Source organism: Dipodomys merriami, unplaced genomic scaffold, assembly GCF_024711535.1.
Source record: "Dipodomys merriami isolate MVZ:Mamm:240054 unplaced genomic scaffold, mDipMer1.0.p SCAF_4, whole genome shotgun sequence".
Lineage (NCBI taxonomy): Eukaryota > Metazoa > Chordata > Mammalia > Rodentia > Heteromyidae > Dipodomys > Dipodomys merriami.
In genome coordinates, this window is record NW_027205603.1 from 10457618 (window position 1) to 10479111 (window position 21494).

The following is a 21494-nucleotide window of genomic DNA, read 5'->3' on the forward strand; positions in this document are numbered from 1 at the left end:
TTAGCCCTGGGACCTTGTGATGTGGGTTTGTGTTGTTGTGTTGCTTACCTCATGAGAGTGTGCCTATTAGTGAGCATTTTCTTTGCCATTATAAACATTTTTACTTCAATGGTCTCTTACTTTTTCTTTTTCTTTTTCTAATGGTACATTTAGTATTTTTCTTGTATATTCTCTGGGTGAACTAAAAGTATATATATCTTTTTCCTGCCTAGACTCTGAAGAAAGCTAAATATCCTTTCTTTGAAAACTAGGAATCTGAAATAGACATTAACAATATTATCTCACTGATCTGTGCTTTTATGTTGTAAGTACTTCCGTACTGTAATACTTTCACAGAAGAAAGTCATGTACTTTAGCTTATACGTTTAGTGAAAGAAGCATTTCTTTGTCCCTCTTATACTTAGAGCAGCAGTCAAGTTACTAGAAATTATTCAAATTCTTAGCATTATTTTGCTAGTATAGTTTCTGTTCTTTTTTTTCCTTTCTGGTTGTGGGACTTGAACTCTGGGCCTGTGTGCTGTCCCTCAGCTCTTCAGCTCAAGGTTAGCACTCTACCACTTTAGCCACAGCGCCACTTCTGGTTTTCTGGTGGTTTATTGGAGTAGCTAGGATTACAGGTGTGAACCACCAGCGCCTGACAAGTTTCTGTTCTTATGGAAGTTAATATGTGGTCCTAAGTTATTTTTAGCATGTAATTCCAACTTTATATTATCCTTTAAAAATCAGCTTGAAAGCCGTGTGCCAGTGGCTCACACCTGTAATCCTAGCTAGTCAGGAGGCTGAGATCTGAGGATCACTGCTAGCCCCAGCAGGAAAGTCTGTGTGGGACTTTTGTTTTGTTTTGTTTTTTGGGGTCTGGTCGTGGGGCCTGAACTCTGGGCTCTGAGGGACAGCTCTTCAGCTCAAGGCTAGCGCTCTACCACTTGAGCCACACTGCCACTTCCAGCTTTTTTTCTTTTTGCTTATGTGATGCTAAGGAATTGAACCCAGGGCCTCATGCATGCAAGGCAAGCACTCTACCACTGAGCCACCTTCCCAGCCCCTGTGTGGGACTCTTATCTCCATTTAACCACCAGAAAACTGGAAGTGGTGCTGTGGCTCAAGTGTTAGAGTGCTTGCCTTGAGCTGAAGAGCTCAGGGGCAGCACCCAGACCCAGAATTCAAGTCCGACAACCGACCAAAAAAAAAAAAAAACAAAAAAAAAAAAAAACATCAGCTTGTGCTGGCTGCCAGTGGTTCACATCTATAATCCTAGCTATTCAGGAGGCCAGGACCTGAAGGATCATGGGGTGAAGCCAACTGGGAAAATTTTTGGAAACTCTTTACTCCAGCTAACCAACAAAATGCCAGACTAGAGTGTGGTTCAAGTGTTAAGGGTATCAGTCGTAAGTGAGAAAGCTGAGGGGAGAGCTCAAGGCTTTGAGTTCAAGCCTCAGTACTGGCACCAAAGTTTTTTTTTTTTTTTTTTTGTAAGTCCAGATTCAACAGTATTCCACAATACAGAAGGGGCATTTTAGCAGGGAGGCTGTCCTGTGGATAGGTGCATTTTATAAATTCACATCGAGTTCTGTTGAGCATGAGAAAATGATGACCTGAGTTCATGCTCGTACCAGCACATGTACACATAAACCAGCCACAAATGAAGAGCATAAGTTATCGGGGAGTAATGTATTTATAAAGGGATGGCCAGCTGTATGTTGCACATGATGCTTGAATTTGAAATAGAAAGCCCTACCACTAAGGCACGATGACATGAACACTAGTTGGTCACTAGAAGAGCCAAACTCTGGCACTTGTCTGTTATGTACCAACAAGTTCCTGAAGCCCTGTCTGCTTGTATTACTTGGATGTCAAACATACAAATCAGAATTTTGGTTTCCCATTGGGTTGTTGAGAAGAAGATATCTTCTGAGATCATTACGAATGAACAAATGAAATTCTCAAGCTCTTTACTGATATATTATGGTAGGATAGAAGCTAGAAACCAAGAAAGTCTTCATGTATGAATTAAACCCTCCCTTCCTTTTTTTGCTAGGGTTTGAGTTCAGGGCCTGGGCATTGTCCCTGCCTTCTTTTGCTCAAAGTTATTATGCTGCCATCTGAGCCATAGCTCTACTTAAAGCTTTTTGGTGGTTATTGGAGATAAGAGTCTCAGGGACTTTCCTGCCTTGGCTGGCTTTGAATCGGAATTCTCAGGTCTGAGCCTCCTGAATAGCTGGGAGTATAGTTGTGAGCCATTGGTTTCTGGCTTTGCCTCTTTTGTTTTATAATAAAACAAACAATATCAACTTCTTTTACAGCCATTCCACTGATTATTGGTGGTATATTTGCGATTTTTCTAGTGGTTTTTAATTATGTATTATGGCTGTTTGCTTTATTTTACAGTTCAGTGAAGAAGAGTGTTAATCACTCCATTTTAGGGTACAATATCTTTGAAACCCAGGAACCTAAACTTACGGCATAAACAGCCTGGTATTAATAAACCTGTACAGAATAAAGAATTAGTTAAGAAACGAATGCACTCTCCTCCTGTTTAACTTGAGAATTAATGTTTTCAACAGATCCCCTGTAAGCAACTTACAGCTTCGCTATGATCAACCAGGCAACAACAGTTTGGAGAATCTGCCACCGGTCGCATCCAGTATAGAACAGCTTTTGGAGCGGCAGTGGAGTGAAGGACAGCAATTTTTATTAGAACAGGGCACTCCTAGTGACAGTAAGTATTCATTTGTCTTGTCTTTAAATAAAGATAAGCAAACAGGCCTATCTTTTGCAGAAGTCACTCCAGAGTAATGTGAAATTATGAGAAACATAACCTGGTTATTTACTAGAATGAATCCTCTCCTTAACTGATAATAACAGTATGTTGGGGAAGATTTCTTGCAGTTCTCAAGTCTCACTTGTAGACCTTGGCAATAAGAATGTATCTGTATCATATGGTTGTTATGAGGGGGAAAATGTCATGAAAAATGTGATTCACATTGCTTGGCTTATATAAAGTACTTTTAATTGACTGGCTATTGTTCATAACCTTCACATTAGTGCTGTTTCCTCATTGTACTGTACTTTTATCAAGACATCATCTCTGTCTTCTGTAAGCTTAAAAGAAAAGTTACTCACATTAGGAGAACTTTTTAAGAAGGATTCTTAAAGTCAAGTGTGGCCAGGTGTCGTTTTAGTATCCTTAAGATTTTAATGATTAGTGCCATAGGTAGAAAATGCCCCAAAAAGTGAGGTTAGCACAGCTAGTGGTGTGATGAAGTATAACAGTATTAACATAACTGTTTCAGGTGAAAATGAGGTTTCCATCATTTTGGGATAGACACTTGAACTACTTTAAAAAATTAAGACAAAATAATTGTTAGTGGAATTAACGGTCAGAAATTGTATTTTTAGCAATGGGTCCCCAACCAAAAAAAATGTGAGGAAATTCATGTGAGGATAATCCTTTAAACGTTCTGGCTGGAGGACGGGTTTAGCTTAGTCTTTTGGGCACACTTAAAATTTCTTGTGGGATGTTGAAGAGGAAGGATAAGTTAAATCCTTGGGAAATGAGCATATGTGTCTATACCAGTAGAGCCATGTCTGATGAAGGCCCTAAGGTCGTGTTAAACAAATACAACTTTTTAATATATCCATTGTTGCGGCCTGAGGGAAGTACTCTGTTATTATAGGTTGGGAAGTCTAAGTCTTGAAAGAAATGAACACAGTATCTGAAGTGACAGGGCTGGACAGAAAGTCAGCCTCTTTACAAACTGCTCCTTTTTCTGGAAAGGGAGAGGCCACAGGGGTGCACACACAGCGCTCCCTGCTGGGGGACCTGTGGAGTAACATGCAGAGCAGCTGGAATTTGAGGTTTCTTGCCAGGTGTCTGGGGCATATGAGATTGATTTATTTATTTGTTGTGCTGGGGATCAGGCTTAGGACTTTGTGCATGTTAAATGTGTGTAGTATCAGTGAGCTACACTGCCAGCCCAGGAGGGCTTAGTTTAAATGACACAACAAAATGTGCTCATTGTGGTAAAGAATATTTAGTGTGATTCTTTACGATTGTAAATATGACTTCAATAAAAAGTCATCGCAGACATTTGAATTTTTTAATTAGGTTTACATTTTGAAGGCAAATAGAAATGATCTGAACCTGATGTTTTTGTGTTCCTTTTTTGAGCGGGGATGTGAAAATAGTTTCCAGATAGTACTTCTAGGAACAGGTATAAAAGTAACATTTATGTCAACATAGAAATTCAGAAATAAACTACAATCAGATATTTTTTAGAATTTATACATTTTTGTGATAACTTATTTTTAAGATTATTGCTATATCCACAAAATGTTTAGCCCTAGGCGCGGACTTGTTTTTTTTTTTTTTTTTTGTCGGTTGTGGGGCCTGAACTCTGGGCCTGGGCGCTGTCCTCAGCTCTTCACCTGTAGACTAGCGCTCTATCACTTGAGCCTCAGCCCTACTTCCGGCTTTTTCTGCTTATGTGGTGCTGAGGAATCGAACCGAAGGCTTCATGCATGCAAGGCAAGCGCTCTACCACTGAGCCATCTTCCCAGTCCCCGGACTTGTTTTTTATTGAAAATTATCAACTGTCTGCTAGTTCTAGGAATGCTGAAGTCATTACACCAACTTCAAGTTGAAAATCGAAGATTAGAGGAACAAATTAAAAACTTGACTGCCAAGAAGGAACGTCTACAGTTACTGAATGCACAGCTTTCAGTGCCTTTTCCAACAATAACAACAAATCCTAGTCCATCTCATCAGCTACATGCATTTTCAGCACAGACTGGTAAGCATAAAAATGTTGATTTTTGTAACTAAGGAAATGTATAGACTCTTAAGTGTCATGTGTGTACTGAGTAATAATCGGTTACCAGTTCTATAAAGATGTAGAAAGGGAATGCTTGGCCATTTTTGAAGGGCATAGAGAATCCTGTTAAATGATTTATTTGAATTTGCCCTCGCTTCTTTAGAAATAATTTGATGTTGAAATTATTTAAATGTATAATTATCTCTGAATTTAAAGGTGTACATTCACAACACAGTAGTGTTATCTTTCACACACCTCTTCCCCTTTAAGTTAGTCTGAGGAATAAGACTTAATTTTTTTTTAAAAATCTGTTATGCGTCTTGAACTAAGGGCCTCAGTGTAGTCCCTGAGCTCCTGTTGCTCAAGGCCAGCACTCTACCACTTTGAACCATAGCTCCACTTCTGGTTTTCTGGCGGTTAATTGGATATTAATCTGTGATTAATGTTGTAGACTTTCCTGCCCAGGCAGGCTTTGAACCCAATACTCAGATCTCAACCTCCTAAGTAGCTAGGATTATAGGTAGCACCCAGCAAGATTAATTTCTTAATATCTAGTGTTATTAGTACAGACTCAGCATAAGTTTGTTGTTTTGTTTTGTTTTCCTTTTCTTGGTGCTAGTTATGGGGCTTGAACTCAGGGCCTGGGCACTGTCTCTGAGCTTTTGTGCCCAAGACTACCACTTGAACCACAGCTCCACTTCGAGCTTTTTGGTGGAGATAGGAGTCTCATAGACTTTTCCTGCCTGGGCTGGCTTCGAACAATAATCCTCAAATCTCATCCTTTTGAGTGGCGGAGGGTTCAAGGAGTGAGCCACCAGTGCTTGGCAGAGTAAGCTTTTGGCAGCCTTTAACCTTATACATTTCAGGATAAAAAAGGTTTGTTTGTTTTTTCTTTTATTATTCTAGCTCCTACTAGTGACTCCTTGAACAGCAGTAAGAGCCCACATATTGGAAATAGCTATTTGCCCGACAATTCTCTTCCTGTATTAAATCAGGTAATTTTTGCATGGTCATGTTCATTCATGTGTTCTGTGAGCAGTAATGTGTTACGTCACACTAAATCGCGTTGCTATTTACTGGTGAAGTCTCTGCTCCTTCTTACATTAGGACCTTACGTCTAGTGGCCAGAGCACCAGCGGTTCTTCGGCTCTTTCTACCCCACCGCCCGCTGGTCAGAGCCCAGCTCAGCAAGGCTCAGGAGCCCCTGGCGTTCAGCAGGTCAATGGCGTGGCAGTGGGGGCGCTAGCTGGTGGAATGCAGACTGTGACATCCACTATTCCCTCCGTGTCTGCAGTGGGCGGAATAATTGGAGCTTTGCCAGGTAACCAACTGGCAATTAACGGCATTGTAGGAGCTTTAAACGGGGTTATTCAGACCCCTGTCACAATATCCCAGAACCCTGCCCCCCTCACCCACACGACTGTACCACCTAACGCAACGCATCCAATGCCAGCTACACTGACTAACAGGTAAGAAAACACTGAAATGTGATCTGAGTTTTTAAATGCAACATACTTATCAGTGCTGTTCATGCTTTGGATTGGAATTTGTAATGTGTTTCTCATAGATGTAGTTGAAGATAAAAATGTACCAAAACTTTGAAATTACATATATGCCTTTCAGAGTATATTTATTTTTGAAATTGATGTAATTCAAATTAAAAAAAATCACTTAGTAAAAGTATTAAATGTATTCTGTGCTGAAAACGTCAGTCTTGATCTGTACTGTCTACTTTTAAATGTTATGTTTTAGTTTCCTTGTTTATATTCATGTGTAGTAAGCTCTAATGAAAGGTAATGTTACTTTGATTACATATATTGCTTCTTAAGATTGAAGTATAATCTTGTTAACTTTTTAAATCAAAGATTTGGATATAAGTGATAGGCAAATATTTATCTTAAACTTCTAGGAAGAGACTCCCTAGTTTCATTGTACTAGAATTTGATTTTGAATGTTTAGGAAAGGACTATAGCCATTCTGTACAGTCCCCATGTTGTGCTTTTAGAGAGTTAATTTTAAAGAAATTTGCAGTGGTTTCTCATAAGCTGTTTCTTCTGGCTTTCATTGATATTGATGCTTAATGGGACCATTAAAAAGAGGCTCAATTTTGCTAGATACAGTGGCTCAAGCCTGTGCATCTATCTAGCTACTTGGGAAGAAGAGATTGGGGTAAATCATGGTTTGGGGCTAGTCCAGACAACTGTTTGTGAGACGGTCTGAGGCAATTGCTGGGCTTAGTTTGGATTTTTCTTCCTTTCCCCACTCGCCTACCTCCCAGTGTCGAACATTAATCTCTGGTCCTGGCTCACAGTAGCAATTGTTCCTCCTCTTGTCTTATATATGCAGTTAGCATGGGTTAAGTTATCCTTAACCAAAAAAATGTTTTATAACAAACATGTTAATTTCTATTTCCTGAAATAAATCTGTGCCTATTTGGTATATAACAAAAAAACATTTTTTCTTTTTTCTTTTCTTCTTATGCCAATCCTTGGGCTTGAATTTGGGGCCTGGACATTGTCCCTGAGCTTTTTTGCTTAATGTTAGCCCTCTACTACTTGAGCCACAACTCCACTTCCGGCTTTTTGGTGGCAAAATACTTTGACAACATGAATTCCTGTTACCCACGTGTATAGAGAAAGAAGAAAAACTGTACATAGTTGTTTAAAGAATGTTATAGTTAAAAATTTATTAAATATTAAATTGAAAAGATGTCTTGCATTTCACATTACTTAGAAAATAACAAAAATAGATAGCGAAAGTAAGAATTTTAATCCTTTTCCAGTGCCTCGGGACTAGGATTACTTTCTGACCAGCAAAGACAAATGTTTATTCATCAACAGCAGTTTCAGCAATTGTTAAATTCGCAACAGCTCACACCAGTAAGTTCTTCCTTTTGATTATATTTGATTTGTCTTAGGAGCAAGTGTTCTAAGTAGATGGGTATATTCTTTTGTGAAATAATGTTATGGAATGCATCATCCAAGAAGTTTCAGTTGCCATTTTGCAAAGTTGGAAGGCCTAGAAGTGATGTCACGTTCACTGGTTAAGTTACTAATATTACAGTTTGCATCATTGCACTGTTGTTGGCTCTTGTAACTTGAGATGTGTGTATCGTTTGTCAAGCTTCATTCTGATAGGGAGATAGATGATGCTTTTTTGTAGTGTTAAATGCCGAGAAGCAACATTAGGATAGGAGGATAGAGAACAGAGAGGAGTCTGTCTTGGTCTTGTGTGTCTTTGTACTTACATCCGTCTGATGGAACTCAGGGCCTCACATATGCTTGGCAAGCACCCTGCCACTGAGCTGCATGACCAGGGAGGATCATTGTAGGTTGGTTGGTCGAGCCTCTTTGGAGGGTAACATTTGAGTATGGACCTGAGCAGAAGTTACAGTGTACCTCTTTGACTTGGGAGAGATGGGGAGGGGGGCAATCAGCAGTTGTAAAAGAGCCTATGCTGCATTTCCGAACACGGCAAGGCAGGCAGCATGACTGCAGTGGGAAGTGGGCCGCAGCAGAGGAGAGGTAGGGTAGCGCCTGTCAGAAGTGGTGCCTCCCTGTTTGGCTGTGGTGGGAAATTAGGATCTTAAGTATGGTGGAAGAGTTGTTATTCAAGGTGTTAAAACTTTGTTTTGGAAATGTTTCACTTTACCATCAATAGAGAGCACCATATATTAAATTAAAGCTCCACACACTTATTATCCTACCATAAAATCCCAATGTGTTAGTATTGTTTCATCTAGCCCCAGTTTTCACAAATGGAGCAAGTACCTTGAAGAGGGACATGCTAATGGGATCACATTTCGCTGCTCTATGGAGGACGGTTTGGGTTGCAAGAGGGGGCAGTAGAGATGGGGATGCTGATGTCTGCATGATGAGAATCTAGCATTGTGGTATGTTTTGATAAGAACAAGATTTGTCAGACATGAAAGAATCCTCAATAATTAATGTTGTCGTCCATGGAGATTTAGAAGAGCAGAAGGAAATCAGTGTTTAAGAGGAAATCGTAGTTTCATTAAGGGTATAACTTTGTGTTTCCCACCTGTGGATTCCATTATATGGAAAGATTTTTGAAAACAAAATTTACAGTACTATTAAACTTGTACAGACTTTTTGTTGTCATTATCCCCTGAACAAATACAGTATAAACTAGTCATACAGCAGTTTTGCATTGTATTAGCTGTTATAGAGATGACTTCAAGCCCTCCTTTTGGGGACAAGATCTCATTATGTAGTTGTCCTCGAACTCACAATCCTAACTCTGTGTCTTCTGGGTGCTGGGAGTACAGGTGTGTGCTACCATGCCTGGCCCTGTTGTGCTATTTTATACGAGGGCCTGAAGCATCCTTGGACTTGGGAATCTGGGAACCGGGAGGTAGGGCTGGAACCATTCTCCCATGAAAACCAACTTTGAGATTTGCTTTGAGGGGCATGTGAAGTGTTGACTAGGCACTTGTATAATTTGAGTCTTGATTCCCAGGAAAGGATGTAAAAGCCAGAACTGTGGGGTCATGTTGTATGAATGATGCTAAGAAGGAGATCTGATGGCACCTGCTAGCGGATAAGGACAATCTAGAGAAAAGGCTGTCAGTGAGGTAGGAGAGGAGCTACGACAGTGGCGTCCTAGGGGCCAGGAAAAATACTTTCAGAAAGGGAACCTGTGAGATTCAATCACTGGATTTGGTTGCTTAGAAGTTTATGACAAAAGGCAGTGTTTTCTGTAATGAGAGTAGAACTCCCCAGCCCACAGTTTGCGGATGGAAGTATAAGCTGAGTCAGCTTCCTCTGAGGAGTGTGTCAAGATCTACAAAAGTGAGCAAACCACCCTGGACCCAGCCGTCCAGCCCTGGTTATGTCCTATGGGAAAGGAATTCACAATGTGCAAAAGAACAACATTCTTGGAACTAGTAACAACTTGAAGTCCATGGAGACCATTTAATACATTGTGTAGTCACCCTGCAGAATTCGATATGCCGAGGATAGTGAGCTGCTGGCAGGGACAACACGGGTGGATCCTACAATTATGTGAAGCAAAAGAAGATAATTGGATCCGGAACCCCAGATAACTATCCACAGAAACTTTCACTAAACAGGAAGAGCTCTTTCTGGCATTAGAGTTCAGGGCAGTGGGGAGCAGCATAGAAGGGCAGGAGTCTTGAACTTGGTCTGAGTGAGGTTACACAGTGTGGCATCAATGTGCACCTTCTCCCACATCCTGCATGTCTGAAAATGATGTTCTAGCTCCAAAAAATGTTTCAGAAAAACTTCATTCGGTGGTTGAGATGAAAATAGGAGGGAAAGCGAAGCATATAGAACTCAGGACCTCTAGTAGTATAAAGTTATGGTAGGGGGCTGGGAAGGTGGCTCAATGGTAGAGCGCTTGCCTTGCATGCATGAGGCCCTGGATTCCATTCCTCAGCACCCCATAAGCAGAAAAAGCTGGAAGTGATGCTGTAGCTCAAGTGGTAGAGTGCTAGCCTTGAGCTGAAGAGCTGAGGGACAGCGCCCAGGCCTAGAGTTAAGGCCCCACAGCTGACCCCCCCCCCCCCAAAAAAAAAATTAGTTATGGTATAATGGAATTGTTCAGATTTAGTTTAAATAGGAAATTTCCTGGTATGGGGGAGGGGGAAGAGTCCAGTGAGCAGTAACTGTTAGGAAGAAAGAGGAGGGGAGAAATTATTTCCATTAACCAGCCAAGAAGCTGGACTAGAAGCCTGGCTCAAGTGGAAAAGCCATAGTTGTGAGGGGAAAACAAACCAAGTGAAAGAAGCCCTGCAATGAGGCTGGCATGAAGGGTTTTTCCTTCTTCTTGCTCTCACCTCTTCTCCCCACCCCCATTTCTCAGCTTGCTTGCCTCCTCGGATGGTGTTCAGGCTTTCCTTTGTCCCCTCACGCCATCACCAGACCTTACTTGTTTTCCTGTGTTACCTAGTCCTTCCTTTCTTGCTTCCATTTCTGGGTCTGCTCTGCCCCCTTACCTTGTAAGTGCCCGGAGTCAGTGCCCTGTCTCAGGACAGGTCTTTAGCCTCACCTATGCTCATGGTTTCATCTTCAGCCCCAGCCTCTCTGGAACGGCACACTTGTGGATCAGCCTGTTTGCTGACACCCTACTGAAGTAATGCCATTCTTCTAGCTGCTCAAGCCCAAGTCCTTGCAGTTCTTCCTGACATCCCTGTGGTGCCACGGAGAAAGCCCAGAGTGTGCGCGCCTCCATTGCCCCAAACCTACTTTTTACTGTCTTCACCTCCTCCTCCCAGTAAGAGCTGGAAGCACTTGTAATCTACTACTCACAAAACGCAGGTCCCGTGTTCTTCCCACCGTCCCCACTGCTCCCTTCACCCCTCCTGGCTCTTTTTGGGTAAGCTCTGGTCTAGGCCCTTAATACTTCCTTCTGGTCGTGGGGCTTATTTTCATCTTACAGAAGTCTTTGTACAGGAGAATGGCCTTGGCCCTCACCTCTTCTCTCTCACAATGGTTTCTCTACTCTTGGCAATAATCACATTGTAACATTTTTCGTTTGTCTCCTCTCTTCCCCAAGGACCTCAGCTCCCATGTCCCAAGCAGCTCAAAGTTCTTTGTATTTGAAGTGCTCAGGAAATATGTGGTGACTAGAGTATCTACTTGCTAGAAAGAACTGTCACTGATTGCATTAAAAAGCCTCCATGAGGGCTGGGAAGGTGGCTCAGTGGTAGAGCGCTTGCCTTGCATGCATGAGGTCCTGGGTTCCATTCCTCAGCACCACATAAGCAGAAAAAGCCGGAAGTGGTGCTGTGGCTCAAGAGGTAGAGCGCTAGCCTTGAGCTGAAGAGCTGAGGGACAGTGCCCAGGCCCAGAGTTCAGGCCTCACGACCGGACCTCCCCCCCCCCCCCCAAAAAAAAAAAAAAAAAAAGCCTCCATGAGCCGGGTGCTGGTGGCTCACACCTGTAATCCTAGCTACTCAGGAGGCTGAGATCTGAGGATCCCGATTCAAAGCCAGCCCGGGTAGGAAAGTCCGTGAGACTCTTATCTCCAATAAACCACTAGAAAACCAGAAGTGGCACTGTGGCTCAAGTGGCTCAAGAGCACTCGCCTTGAGCTTGAGCTAAAGAGCGCAGGGACAGCGCCCAAGCCCAGAGTTCAAGCCCCCCCCCCCCAAAAAAAAAGCCCCCATGTCAGACTTGAGTGGGAACTTTGAACCGAATATGACAAGGGTTTGGCCCACATGATTGATGACTTGCCTTCTTAAAGCTGCTGCTCTGCTTGCTCATCACGGACCACCTTGCTTGACTACAGGTCTTGACATTGTTTTGAAATAGGCTGTCCACATATAAAACTGGTATGTTATAATAGATGGCGTTATTTAGTGTAGCATATTTTCCTAGACGAGAAGGGTATGTGTGAATACTGATGTCTGAACTCAGAACTTGCTAGCTAGCAAACTCAGAACTTGTTTGATGTCTTCATAGTACGAATGTGGTTTACCTTTAATGCTAAAGGAAGGAAATGCACAATGCAGGCATTCCTGACTGCTTTATTCTGAGGCTGGAACTTACTCTGTCCCGTTTTCACCGAAGGAGCAGCACCAAGCTTTTCTGTACCAGCTGATGCAGCAGCGCCACCCGCCAGAGCTGCAGCAGCTCCAGCTCCCAGGCCCGGCACAGATCCCCATCAACAACCTTCTGGCAGGCACTCAGGCACCCTCGCTGCACACCCACACCGCGGCCACCAACCCCTTCCTCACCATCCACGGGGACAGTGCAAGCCAGAAAGTCTCAGTAAGTGTGTGCTCTTTGTTACAGCTCATGAAAGAATGAGCACTGTGGGGGCTAGTCTGAGTTGATCATTTTCTAACCTTTTTAAAAAGCCATCATTTCCCTGATATTTTCTTCTTAAAATCAGTTGTTTCAACAGCTGGATATTGTAAGCACAAAGGACCTAAGCCAATTTACATATTCCCTAAGTACAGCAATTTGAATTTGCACATAAGGGTTTGAAGGCCTTTTTAATTCAGCAGTTTACAAGATGGAAATATGTTTTAATTAGCAAGTTGTATAGGAGAGTCCAATCAAAAGATAATAGTTGGTGGTTTTTACAGCAAGTTTACTTAATTAATTTGCTTGTAGAACCACTATATAATTTACAAGTATTTGTATTATTTTACTCCAAAATGCCTTTTAAGATTGAATTACATTTGTAATATAATAATACATGAATCCTTGGGTAATAATCTAAGTATGTTATCAGCTTTTTTGGTGCCTCTCCTGAGGCTTAAAACCTCAGGGCTTGGACATTGTCCTTGAGCTTATTGTAAGCTTTTTGGGTCAAAGCTAGTGCTCTGCCACTTGAGCCACAGCTCAGTTGGAGGTGAGAGTCTTAATGGCTGGCTTTCCTGCCTGTACTTTGTTGAGCCTCAGATCTCAGCCCCCTGACTAGCTAGGATTACAGTTGTGAGCTACCAGTGCCCAACTTACTCCAATGCTTTTTGCTTGTCCTTTTGTTTTGCCAATTTCCTGATTGTGAGTGAAAATTTCAGTAGTTCTGCACTAATATAGAAAGTTTTGGACTTTTTTTTTCCTATGCTTTATCTCCAGTATTTTTTTCTTGTAGTAAAAAATTAATTACAAGCTAAATTTTCCCGAATTATACAATATGAGGTACATTTTTAATAGTAGAACCACATGATAAACAGAAAAATGAACAAAGCTGCTGGATGTAATTTACTGAGTTCCCATATTATCTGCACAGGTACATGAAGTTTCAATCGTTAACAGGTAGTAATCCCACTTTTCATAGATGAGTAAATCAAGAGTCAGAGGTTAAAGTTCAAAGACAACCAGCAAATGTGGGATCAGAGCTGTGTCTTTCTTGGTTCATTATCAATACCCTTTTACTGCTTCTGTGGAAAAGTGGGTTGGGAGGATGATATTGCATGCATTCTGTAACAACTATATCCTGCAGATGGGCATCCTCCCTTTAGTTACTGTTGAACTTAGTGTTTTTTAAAAGTAGTTCTTACTAATGTCTTTATTAGGCAGAAAAGTAGTCAATTTGTAGAAAAAAATAAAGGCTTAACCATACACATTTCATCAAATTCAGTTTGAGTGTATTACAGATGTTAGCCAAAACTGATTTGATTCTTCATTGGTCATAACTGCAGAGACTTAGTGATAAAACTGGACCGGTAGCGCAAGAGAAAAGTTGACACTTGAAGCACCTAAAGCATTTCCTATCCTGCTGTTCTGGCACTTCTCTGGCTGCTGCCACAGTCCTGTTCCAGCTATGAAGAGAGGCAACAAGAAACCGCACAGCAAAGGATGGCCAGAAGGACATTCTTGTAAGGCTTTGATTTTCTTGTTGCTTTGTTGCACTGAAGTGGAATTCCCACTCCCCATCCAAAGTATTTGAACTTTGAAAGAAAATTTAATAATTATCTCTTGTCAGTGAAATAATTCACATCTAGAGAGTTTTATCACCCCAAGAAAACTTTAATATAGTTGGTGCAAAATTGAAGACTTTTTCATTTATGAACTTTTTGGTTTTCTTGTACAAGTTGGAATCTGAAATTATCTTGTTTGGGATACAATATGCTTGCTCTTGTGAGTCAGATCTTAAATTTTAAGGAACTGTCTTAATTCTCCTGGAGTTTTATTCATTAAAAATTAACAATTATATAGGTCATCCAACTGGTACTTTTTTCCTTTCTAAAGAGATCTGGCCTGTTTTGATAATCAAGTTTGGAGGGAAATATCTGCTTCTGCTAAAGGTAATTTTCTTTCTAAATGCCTTTTAAGTGTTAAGACCTACTTATATTTGAAAGAAACATGTGTTAAGTGAGTTTGAAGGCTGCTGGGGTAACCAGATCAACTCAAAGTGAAAGATTTTTCTCAGAAAGAGAGGCCGCTCTGGAAACTACTGGTAGGGTCTGGCCTTAATCAAGTGCCTGTTAGGACCTCCCTGAGTTGCAGCGGCTCTATCGACAGCAGAGCTCCAATTAGTCAGTCCTTGTAAGTGGCAGGAATGGCTGTGAGCAGCAGCAGCCTTCCCCGTGCTTGCTTGCTTCTGCCTTTGTTGAAAACTTTCTGTGCCACTGTAGATAGCTCAGGCGAAACTATTACCTGGGTATTGTCCACTAATGAGTCACAAGAAATGAGTGGATCTGGTTAGTATATGTGTTTTGTCTAAACACCAATTAAAATAGACCCCGGCCACTATGGCTCCATTGACTAGGGTGAAATCAGACTTTACTTACAGTCCTTCCACTTTGGGTAGCCATGCTCTTGATGTGACAGTACAGCAGAATAACAAAAAAAAAAAAAACCGAGATGTAATCTGTACTTAAATGTGTGAGTTATTAGTGGAAAAGACCCAGCTGTAATTAGACCTCCACTGTGTACTTAGCTGGAAGAACATGTTAATTCTGCAATATGTTTCTTGGTTAAACATTGCACAGTTCTTACCTCATTTCTGTAAATAATGTTTTGTGAATCTGTTTTGTATTGTGAAAAATTCATAAGATAACATTGATATTTTGATTTGTAATATTTCTAATTGGTAGATTTAACTGAGAAAAGTAAAATTAATTTATTTTTATATGTTCAGGGGAATTTTAAAGAAAAATCAAATCTTTTGTAGATAATTAAAAAAAAATCAGTGGCTTATTTTACTTATTTAACCCACTGGTTGTTATTCTGTAACAATTTGTATAAATGGTAAATTTTGAATGTGTTGTTATTTTACCTAGATGTAAAATTCCACATGTATTAAAATGTACAAAGTTTTTGTTAATAAAATATAATAATGTTCATAACTCTGTGTCACTCCTGTTTGAAGGGATGGCAGTCCCGAAGGTCACTGTGTAGTGCTAGGGTGTGCCTGTGCCTGGAGCCGCCATGGACCACCACGTTAGACTACACTGCAGAGCAAGAGAACCCTGCTTAGAGAGGGCAGTCAGGACAGGGGAGGATGGAGAAGGTAATGGTCACGCCCTTTTACACAGTTAGAATGCACTACCCTGTCCTTGAGAGGGAAACACACATCTATTTAGAGGTCCTTGGCTTTGGAGGCGTCAGATGTTACTTTCTAAAAATACCTACACTTAACCAAATCAGAGTATACTGATGGGTGTAATTTCATCCCAGTAATTGAGTTGAATGAACAAGAAACTCATATTCTAGTTTTCTAATTTTGTTAAGGGATAAATCTGAGGTTCCTAGAGATTGTTTTATACACAACTTAAAAAAACAATTCTAGAAAGTCTTGTTCCTAAAGCTGAGGAGTACCACTGGAGGGATGAGCAGGGGCTTATCCACTGTCTCCTCCATTTCAAGCTAATAACTGACTATAAATCAAATATAATTAGGATGTGCGTGTTCTTTATTTTGGCCTTCATCTTGGTGAGCTTCAGCCACCAGCCTGTGACCCCTTGTGGAAGCCTGGAGTGTTGCCTCCTGGGGTGCTTTGTGATGGGAAAGTGGGGATGCTTGGGCAGAGCTGCTGCTCTGTGGTTGGTTCCAAGTCCTGGAGGAGGGGGATGGAGGGAGGGACATCTACATTGGTCCCCAGGAGGTGTGATGCATGGGGTAGGAGCGAACAAGATGAAGCACAAACAAGCCACCAAGTTGTTTTTTCTCAGCTCTCAATTACCAAGCTGAAGAAGGGGAAGGAAACTCCCTGTAGCTCCTAGCTCCATCAGGAACCTTCAGGCAGGAGAGAGGCCCATGGAATTGTACAGCACTTGCCTTACTATGAAGTGGGATTTTGCTTTTTATAAGTGGGTCATGTTCTTCTGACTAAAAGTTGCAGAGACACAACTATCTCAATTTCACTTAAGGTAAATGAAACAGACATTTTAAACACCATCTTTTTTTTGTACAACAGCCTTTCAAAATGAAATAGCTGTGGGCTTCTCTGTTGCTATGCAAGGAATATGCTAGGGTCTCCCGGTGGCTGGTCAGGTATTCTCCCACTGAGCTAAATCCCCAGCTCCAGGAAATCCTATTTTTAAAATAATTTTATGTCTTTACTAGTTTAAGCCAGGCTGGGCAGTGTCTTATGCTTGTAATCTAACTACTGAGGATGCAGAGATCAGGATGACTGGTTTAAAGCCAGCTCAGGCAAAGGGGCTAATGAGACTTCCATCTCATCAATAAATTGGGCAATCCCAGCTATTCAGGTGGCCGCAGCAGGAGGCCTGCAGCCTGAGGCTATCTGTAGGCATAAAACTAAGCCTAAAGCAAAAAAAAAAAAAATGGCTGGGAGTGTGGATCAAGCGATAGAGCACATGCTCCTCAAGGACCAGACATGGGATTCAGACTCCAGCATGGACAAAAAGAACAAAACTGTTAACTGTCATTGGGTTCCTCATCTTGTTATTTACGACAAAGGAAATGCTATTTCCATACCAGTTGTGTATACAGCTCTGTAAACAGAGACGCCTGTGCGCTGCTGGCTGGCCGGCTTGGTGTCAGGTGGGATGTAGCAGGACTTCCTGAAGCAGCAGCTTCCCTTTCATGCTGTGTGAGGAGAGACTGAGCCTTCTCACTCACCCTTGTCTGTGGGCTTTGAGGTTTGGGGTTGCAGTCACATGACTTTTCTAATCCACGTCATCACGGCGCCTCCAGGCCACATGAACACTGGCAAGGATTAGCATTCACAGTTAAAGTCCTCAGCACTGTTTGAAATAAAAACTTGTGGCTGAGCTCAGGGGCTCAAGGCTGTAATCCTAGTTTCTTGGGAAGGGGAGATTAGAGTGAGTGTGTGTAGGTGTGGGTGTGGGTGCAGGGTAGTGAGCCAGCAGCTGGGTGCAACACACCTGTCCTCGATCCACTGTTGGCCCAGGGAAGCACAGATAGGAGGGTCACATCCCAGCGTGGCCCAGGAATAACATGAAAACAGCACAAGAAGCTGGCAAGAGCAGCTCAAGTGGTAGAACACCTACTTGGGAATGTAGTGCTGGAGTTCAAACCCTAGTACCCCTAAAACAAACAACCCATCAAATTTGTTGGGCCTGGGGAAGGGTGAAGGGACAACTGCATTGTTTTCTAGGCTTGGGGACCATAAATAGGGCCCGAAATAGCATGCCATTCATTATCTCTTCAAGTAACCTTCCTTATCTTTTTGTCAGTAACTCAAATGTCAGGAGTAGCTTTCAAGCTGCCTGAGTTTAGTTTCCAGGTTTTGGCCACAGTTCTTCAGGTAAAGTAGCAGCTTCTGTAAGAGCTGGGCTTACCTGCAGGGTAGCTGCTCCACAGCGCTGGTCAGGAGACTGCGGGCTGCCTGCGAAGCTGCCAGACCCCACGCCAGGCCCCAGCGACCTGGCGTGTTAACAGCACTTCATGGCACCCTGGAATGCATGTTCCATTCTCCCAGGACTTGAGGCTCACAGAGGGGAAGCCATCATTTGCTGTGGAAGGATGGGCTGGTACAAAGAGCAGGAATGACCTGACATGGGAGAGGTAGGAGGCACCTGCAGATATCTGCTCAACACATCAGCAAGGACTCACCTCCTGCACCGAGTGGCATGCACAGCGCCCTCCAGAGGGTGTCTATCAAGATGCCCCTTGCACGACTGCACCCCTTGCCATGCCAAAGCAAACGCAAGCTGCCCTGTTCTTGGTGTCCCCTGGCCTGCGTTTTAACCAAGGCTCACTGATGACTAGAAATAAAGGCCTGGGCCAGGGCTCAAAGGCAAAGGCCTTTGGCTCTGCAGATTGCCAGTCACAGCTCTGACGTAGCACCGCTCTTGCCCAGGTGTGCAAGCTGTGGGGGCCCACTGCACGAGCTCAGATGTCAACACAGGGTGCTGTCTCAGATGCACCCAGATGATGATCATGGCCTGCCACTCAGGGAACCAGGGGAGCTAGGAAGAAATGCGAAGAACCGCACTGATGCTAGTGTTCAACTGGGCTGAAGAACTCTGGGTTCCTTAGGGACAGGGATAACTGAGAAAGAGGCAGAAAGTGTGGTTACAGACAGGGATTAGCACACCCTGCTTTGGGTGGTAGCTCATCGGTTGGCTCTGAAGGAGAGATTAATAGAGTCCCTCTAGGAGTGGGCCTGGAGAGAGGTAGAGTTGCAGTTCTGTCTGGTAGTTTTGGAAGTCAGGGAAGGACACAGTACCTTGCATGAATTCTGCTAGTATTTAGATCAAGGGCTGTAGAATACAACCTCCGTGTGAGACTATTGACAGCGAAGATCATTGGAGAGGTGCTGGGAGAATAGTAAAGGCTGAAGTTCAGAGGTATAGAGGTCAAAATGTTTAGAAATCAGGATGATTCAGAAATCTAGGCTTTATTTACATTCATTTCATTCCCCAAAGAATCAAAGACTGGAGAAAGTTCAAGATGAACTATACCAAGTCATCAGGTGAGGTAAGGTGAGCCTCCAAAATGCCCTTGGGCACAGTTCTTAGAAAGTGACACAAACAGGAGCAGTATGGTGGGAAAGAAACAAGAGACAAGACAAGGGCGCATGTGGCAAAGGCAACTAACGGTACAGTGGCATATCATTGGGCGGGCGCTGCACTCTACAGAGCTGCATAAAACCAGTCAGGTGAGCCTGCTTTAACAAAATTAAAAGCAACGGAAACTTTTATCAACGGTGCTGGAAGCTGGAAGGCTGAGGTCAGGGTATAGGATGGCCAGTTCCTACCTTGAACAGCTGTGAACTCCTGTGCTAGGGAAAGGATGGGCTGGCTTTATGGTCTTGGAGAAAGTCACACACCTCATTCTATAGGGGTTTACCTTCCTGCCCTGCCCTGGATGACTTGTAGCACAGTGGCTAAATACTTGCGAGAACAACTTAAAGGAGAAATTGTGTGTAGTTTGGAGGTTCAGTCTGGTCAGTAGGCAGAACATGGTGGGAGGTTCTCAGACAGGAAATAGCAGAAGAGAGGCTAGGGGCAAGATACTACTGAGACCCCCAACATAGTGCCAGCTGACTCCCTAGGCTTCAATACACCTGCCTGTGGGGACATTTCATATACAAACAGTAGCACCCCTACAGGCTGCATTGCATTTGAAGTCAGGGATTCAGATTCCTGGGGTCAGGGCTATCTTTCCACTGCTTTATAGGCCTGTGTCTCCTAGCCTCCAGCCTCAGCCTCCCACAGCACCATCTGCTGAGCGTCAGCATGGTGGGCAGCTTGCTGTGAGAACTCAGGTGTTGGGCTTTGCCACTGGGTGCTGCCAGCAGCAGCAGAGGGTCAGGGTGGCAGCAGGCTGCCCACACCCAAGGCTTGCCGGCATTGCTCTCAGGCCAACAGGCCAGGCCAAAATGTCCACACCCAATTTTTAAATCCTCTCATTGCTGGGGAAGGAACCCAGGGCTTCCTATGTACCAGGAAACTGCCCTGGACTGTACCTGGCCCCAGCTTAACCAGACAAGACAGATCTGCCTGCAGCCACAGAACAGGTCTGTTGGGGGCTCTTTAAGCCAAGCTCTTAAGGGAAACTAAGTCAAGTATGTGGCCCAATCATGGACCAAGAAGGTCTGAAAGAGCTGGAGCTATTTCACCCTCGATTTTTTGAGTAATGACAGAAAACACACACACACACACACACACACACACACACACACACACACACACACACACACACACACACGCACACACACACACACACACACACACACACACACACACACACACACACACACACACTTCATTTTCCTTTAAGACTTAGAGGCAGAAAAGAAATGAGCAACTATCCACCCAAATCTTGGCCTGTGTCATTATTTAAAGCTAGCATTTCTTTCTCTGTTGTCTTTTTCTCCCTCCCCCACCCCCCCACGCCATGCTAGGGTGGGTTCCAGCAGGGGCCTTGCACATGCTAGGTGAGTGCTCTGCCCAGAGGCGAGTTGCTGCCCGCCTTCCTCCTCCCCCCCCCCCCCCCCCCCCCAGTTCATGAGGACCTAGGACCTGCTATCCAGCTGCCCGGGCTCTTGATTTGGGGCCACCCAAGTTGGGCAATAGGCTACATTTCCTTCAGAACACCTCTAGTGGCTAGGATTCCGTGGCAGCTCCCATGTGAATGGGAGCCAGCGTGGGAGCAGCAGCCTGCCTGGCTAGGTGAAAGCCTCTCTGGCCTGGTCCCAGGCAGCTACGGTGGGGGAGAAGATGGGACACAGACTGAGCCACTTGGCTCAGCTCCCTGTGGACCTACTCTTTCAGATGCTGGGATCACCACCCCAGAGAGAAGCCAGTAGCTGCTCTGAACAGGGAAAGCCCAAGGCCACACGTGTCGCTGCAATGGCCCCGGCAAGTTCCTCTGGCTACAGGCGGAGTGGAGGCAGGGAGGTCTGGGAGAGAGGGTGAGGGGGCAACGACCACCCTCCTCCCTGTACACTTCAGACCCTTGCTGCCGCAGTCACTCACCGCCCTTATCAACCCACAGAGCGCTTTGGCCAGGCTCTACAGGAGGCTTTCCCAGGAAGAAATGCCAATCAGGGCACATGCTTCCCTACCTTCACACTCCCGGCTGACCCCTGCCTGGCACCCCATGCCACCCGCTCAGAAGTGAGGGTCTAAAGGAAGAACTGAGACATTCCACTCCTTTCCTAGCCATTATTTAGGTGTCGGCATTGTTTTGGGACCATTCATGGAGGTGAAGAAACACTTTGCACTAAGGGACCGACCTTGAGCTATGGAAGGCTGCAGAGGCCCGAGAGCACCTGGACGATGCAGCTGGGGGCGGTAGCATAGCCCTG

The 21494-nt window shown here is 43.6% G+C and overlaps 2 protein-coding genes across 10 annotated transcripts in view; one reads left to right on the top strand and one right to left on the bottom strand.

Moving 5' to 3' along the window:
• Mllt10 (MLLT10 histone lysine methyltransferase DOT1L cofactor) overlaps positions 1 to 15524 on the top strand; it is a 148512-nt gene extending 132988 nt beyond the window's left edge. For 5 of the 9 annotated variants that reach the window (XM_069990489.1, XM_069990487.1, XM_069990488.1 and 2 more), the window contains 7 exons: positions 2562 to 2716; positions 4602 to 4790; positions 5718 to 5806; positions 5919 to 6280; positions 7594 to 7690; positions 12365 to 12565; positions 13948 to 15524. In XM_069990489.1, coding sequence (XP_069846590.1) covers positions 2562 to 2716; positions 4602 to 4790; positions 5718 to 5806; positions 5919 to 6280; positions 7594 to 7690; positions 12365 to 12565; positions 13948 to 13992 — 1138 coding nt within the window. In that variant the 3' untranslated portion in view covers positions 13993 to 15524. The remainder of the gene's footprint in view (positions 1 to 2561; positions 2717 to 4601; positions 4791 to 5717; positions 5807 to 5918; positions 6281 to 7593; positions 7691 to 12364; positions 12566 to 13947) is intronic. The other 4 variants (XM_069990494.1, XM_069990495.1, XM_069990496.1 and 1 more) reach the window with 2 other exon arrangements.
• Dnajc1 (DnaJ heat shock protein family (Hsp40) member C1) overlaps positions 1 to 21494 on the bottom strand; it is a 189185-nt gene that overhangs the window by 2166 nt on the left and 165525 nt on the right. The gene's annotated exons all lie outside the window — the stretch shown is intronic.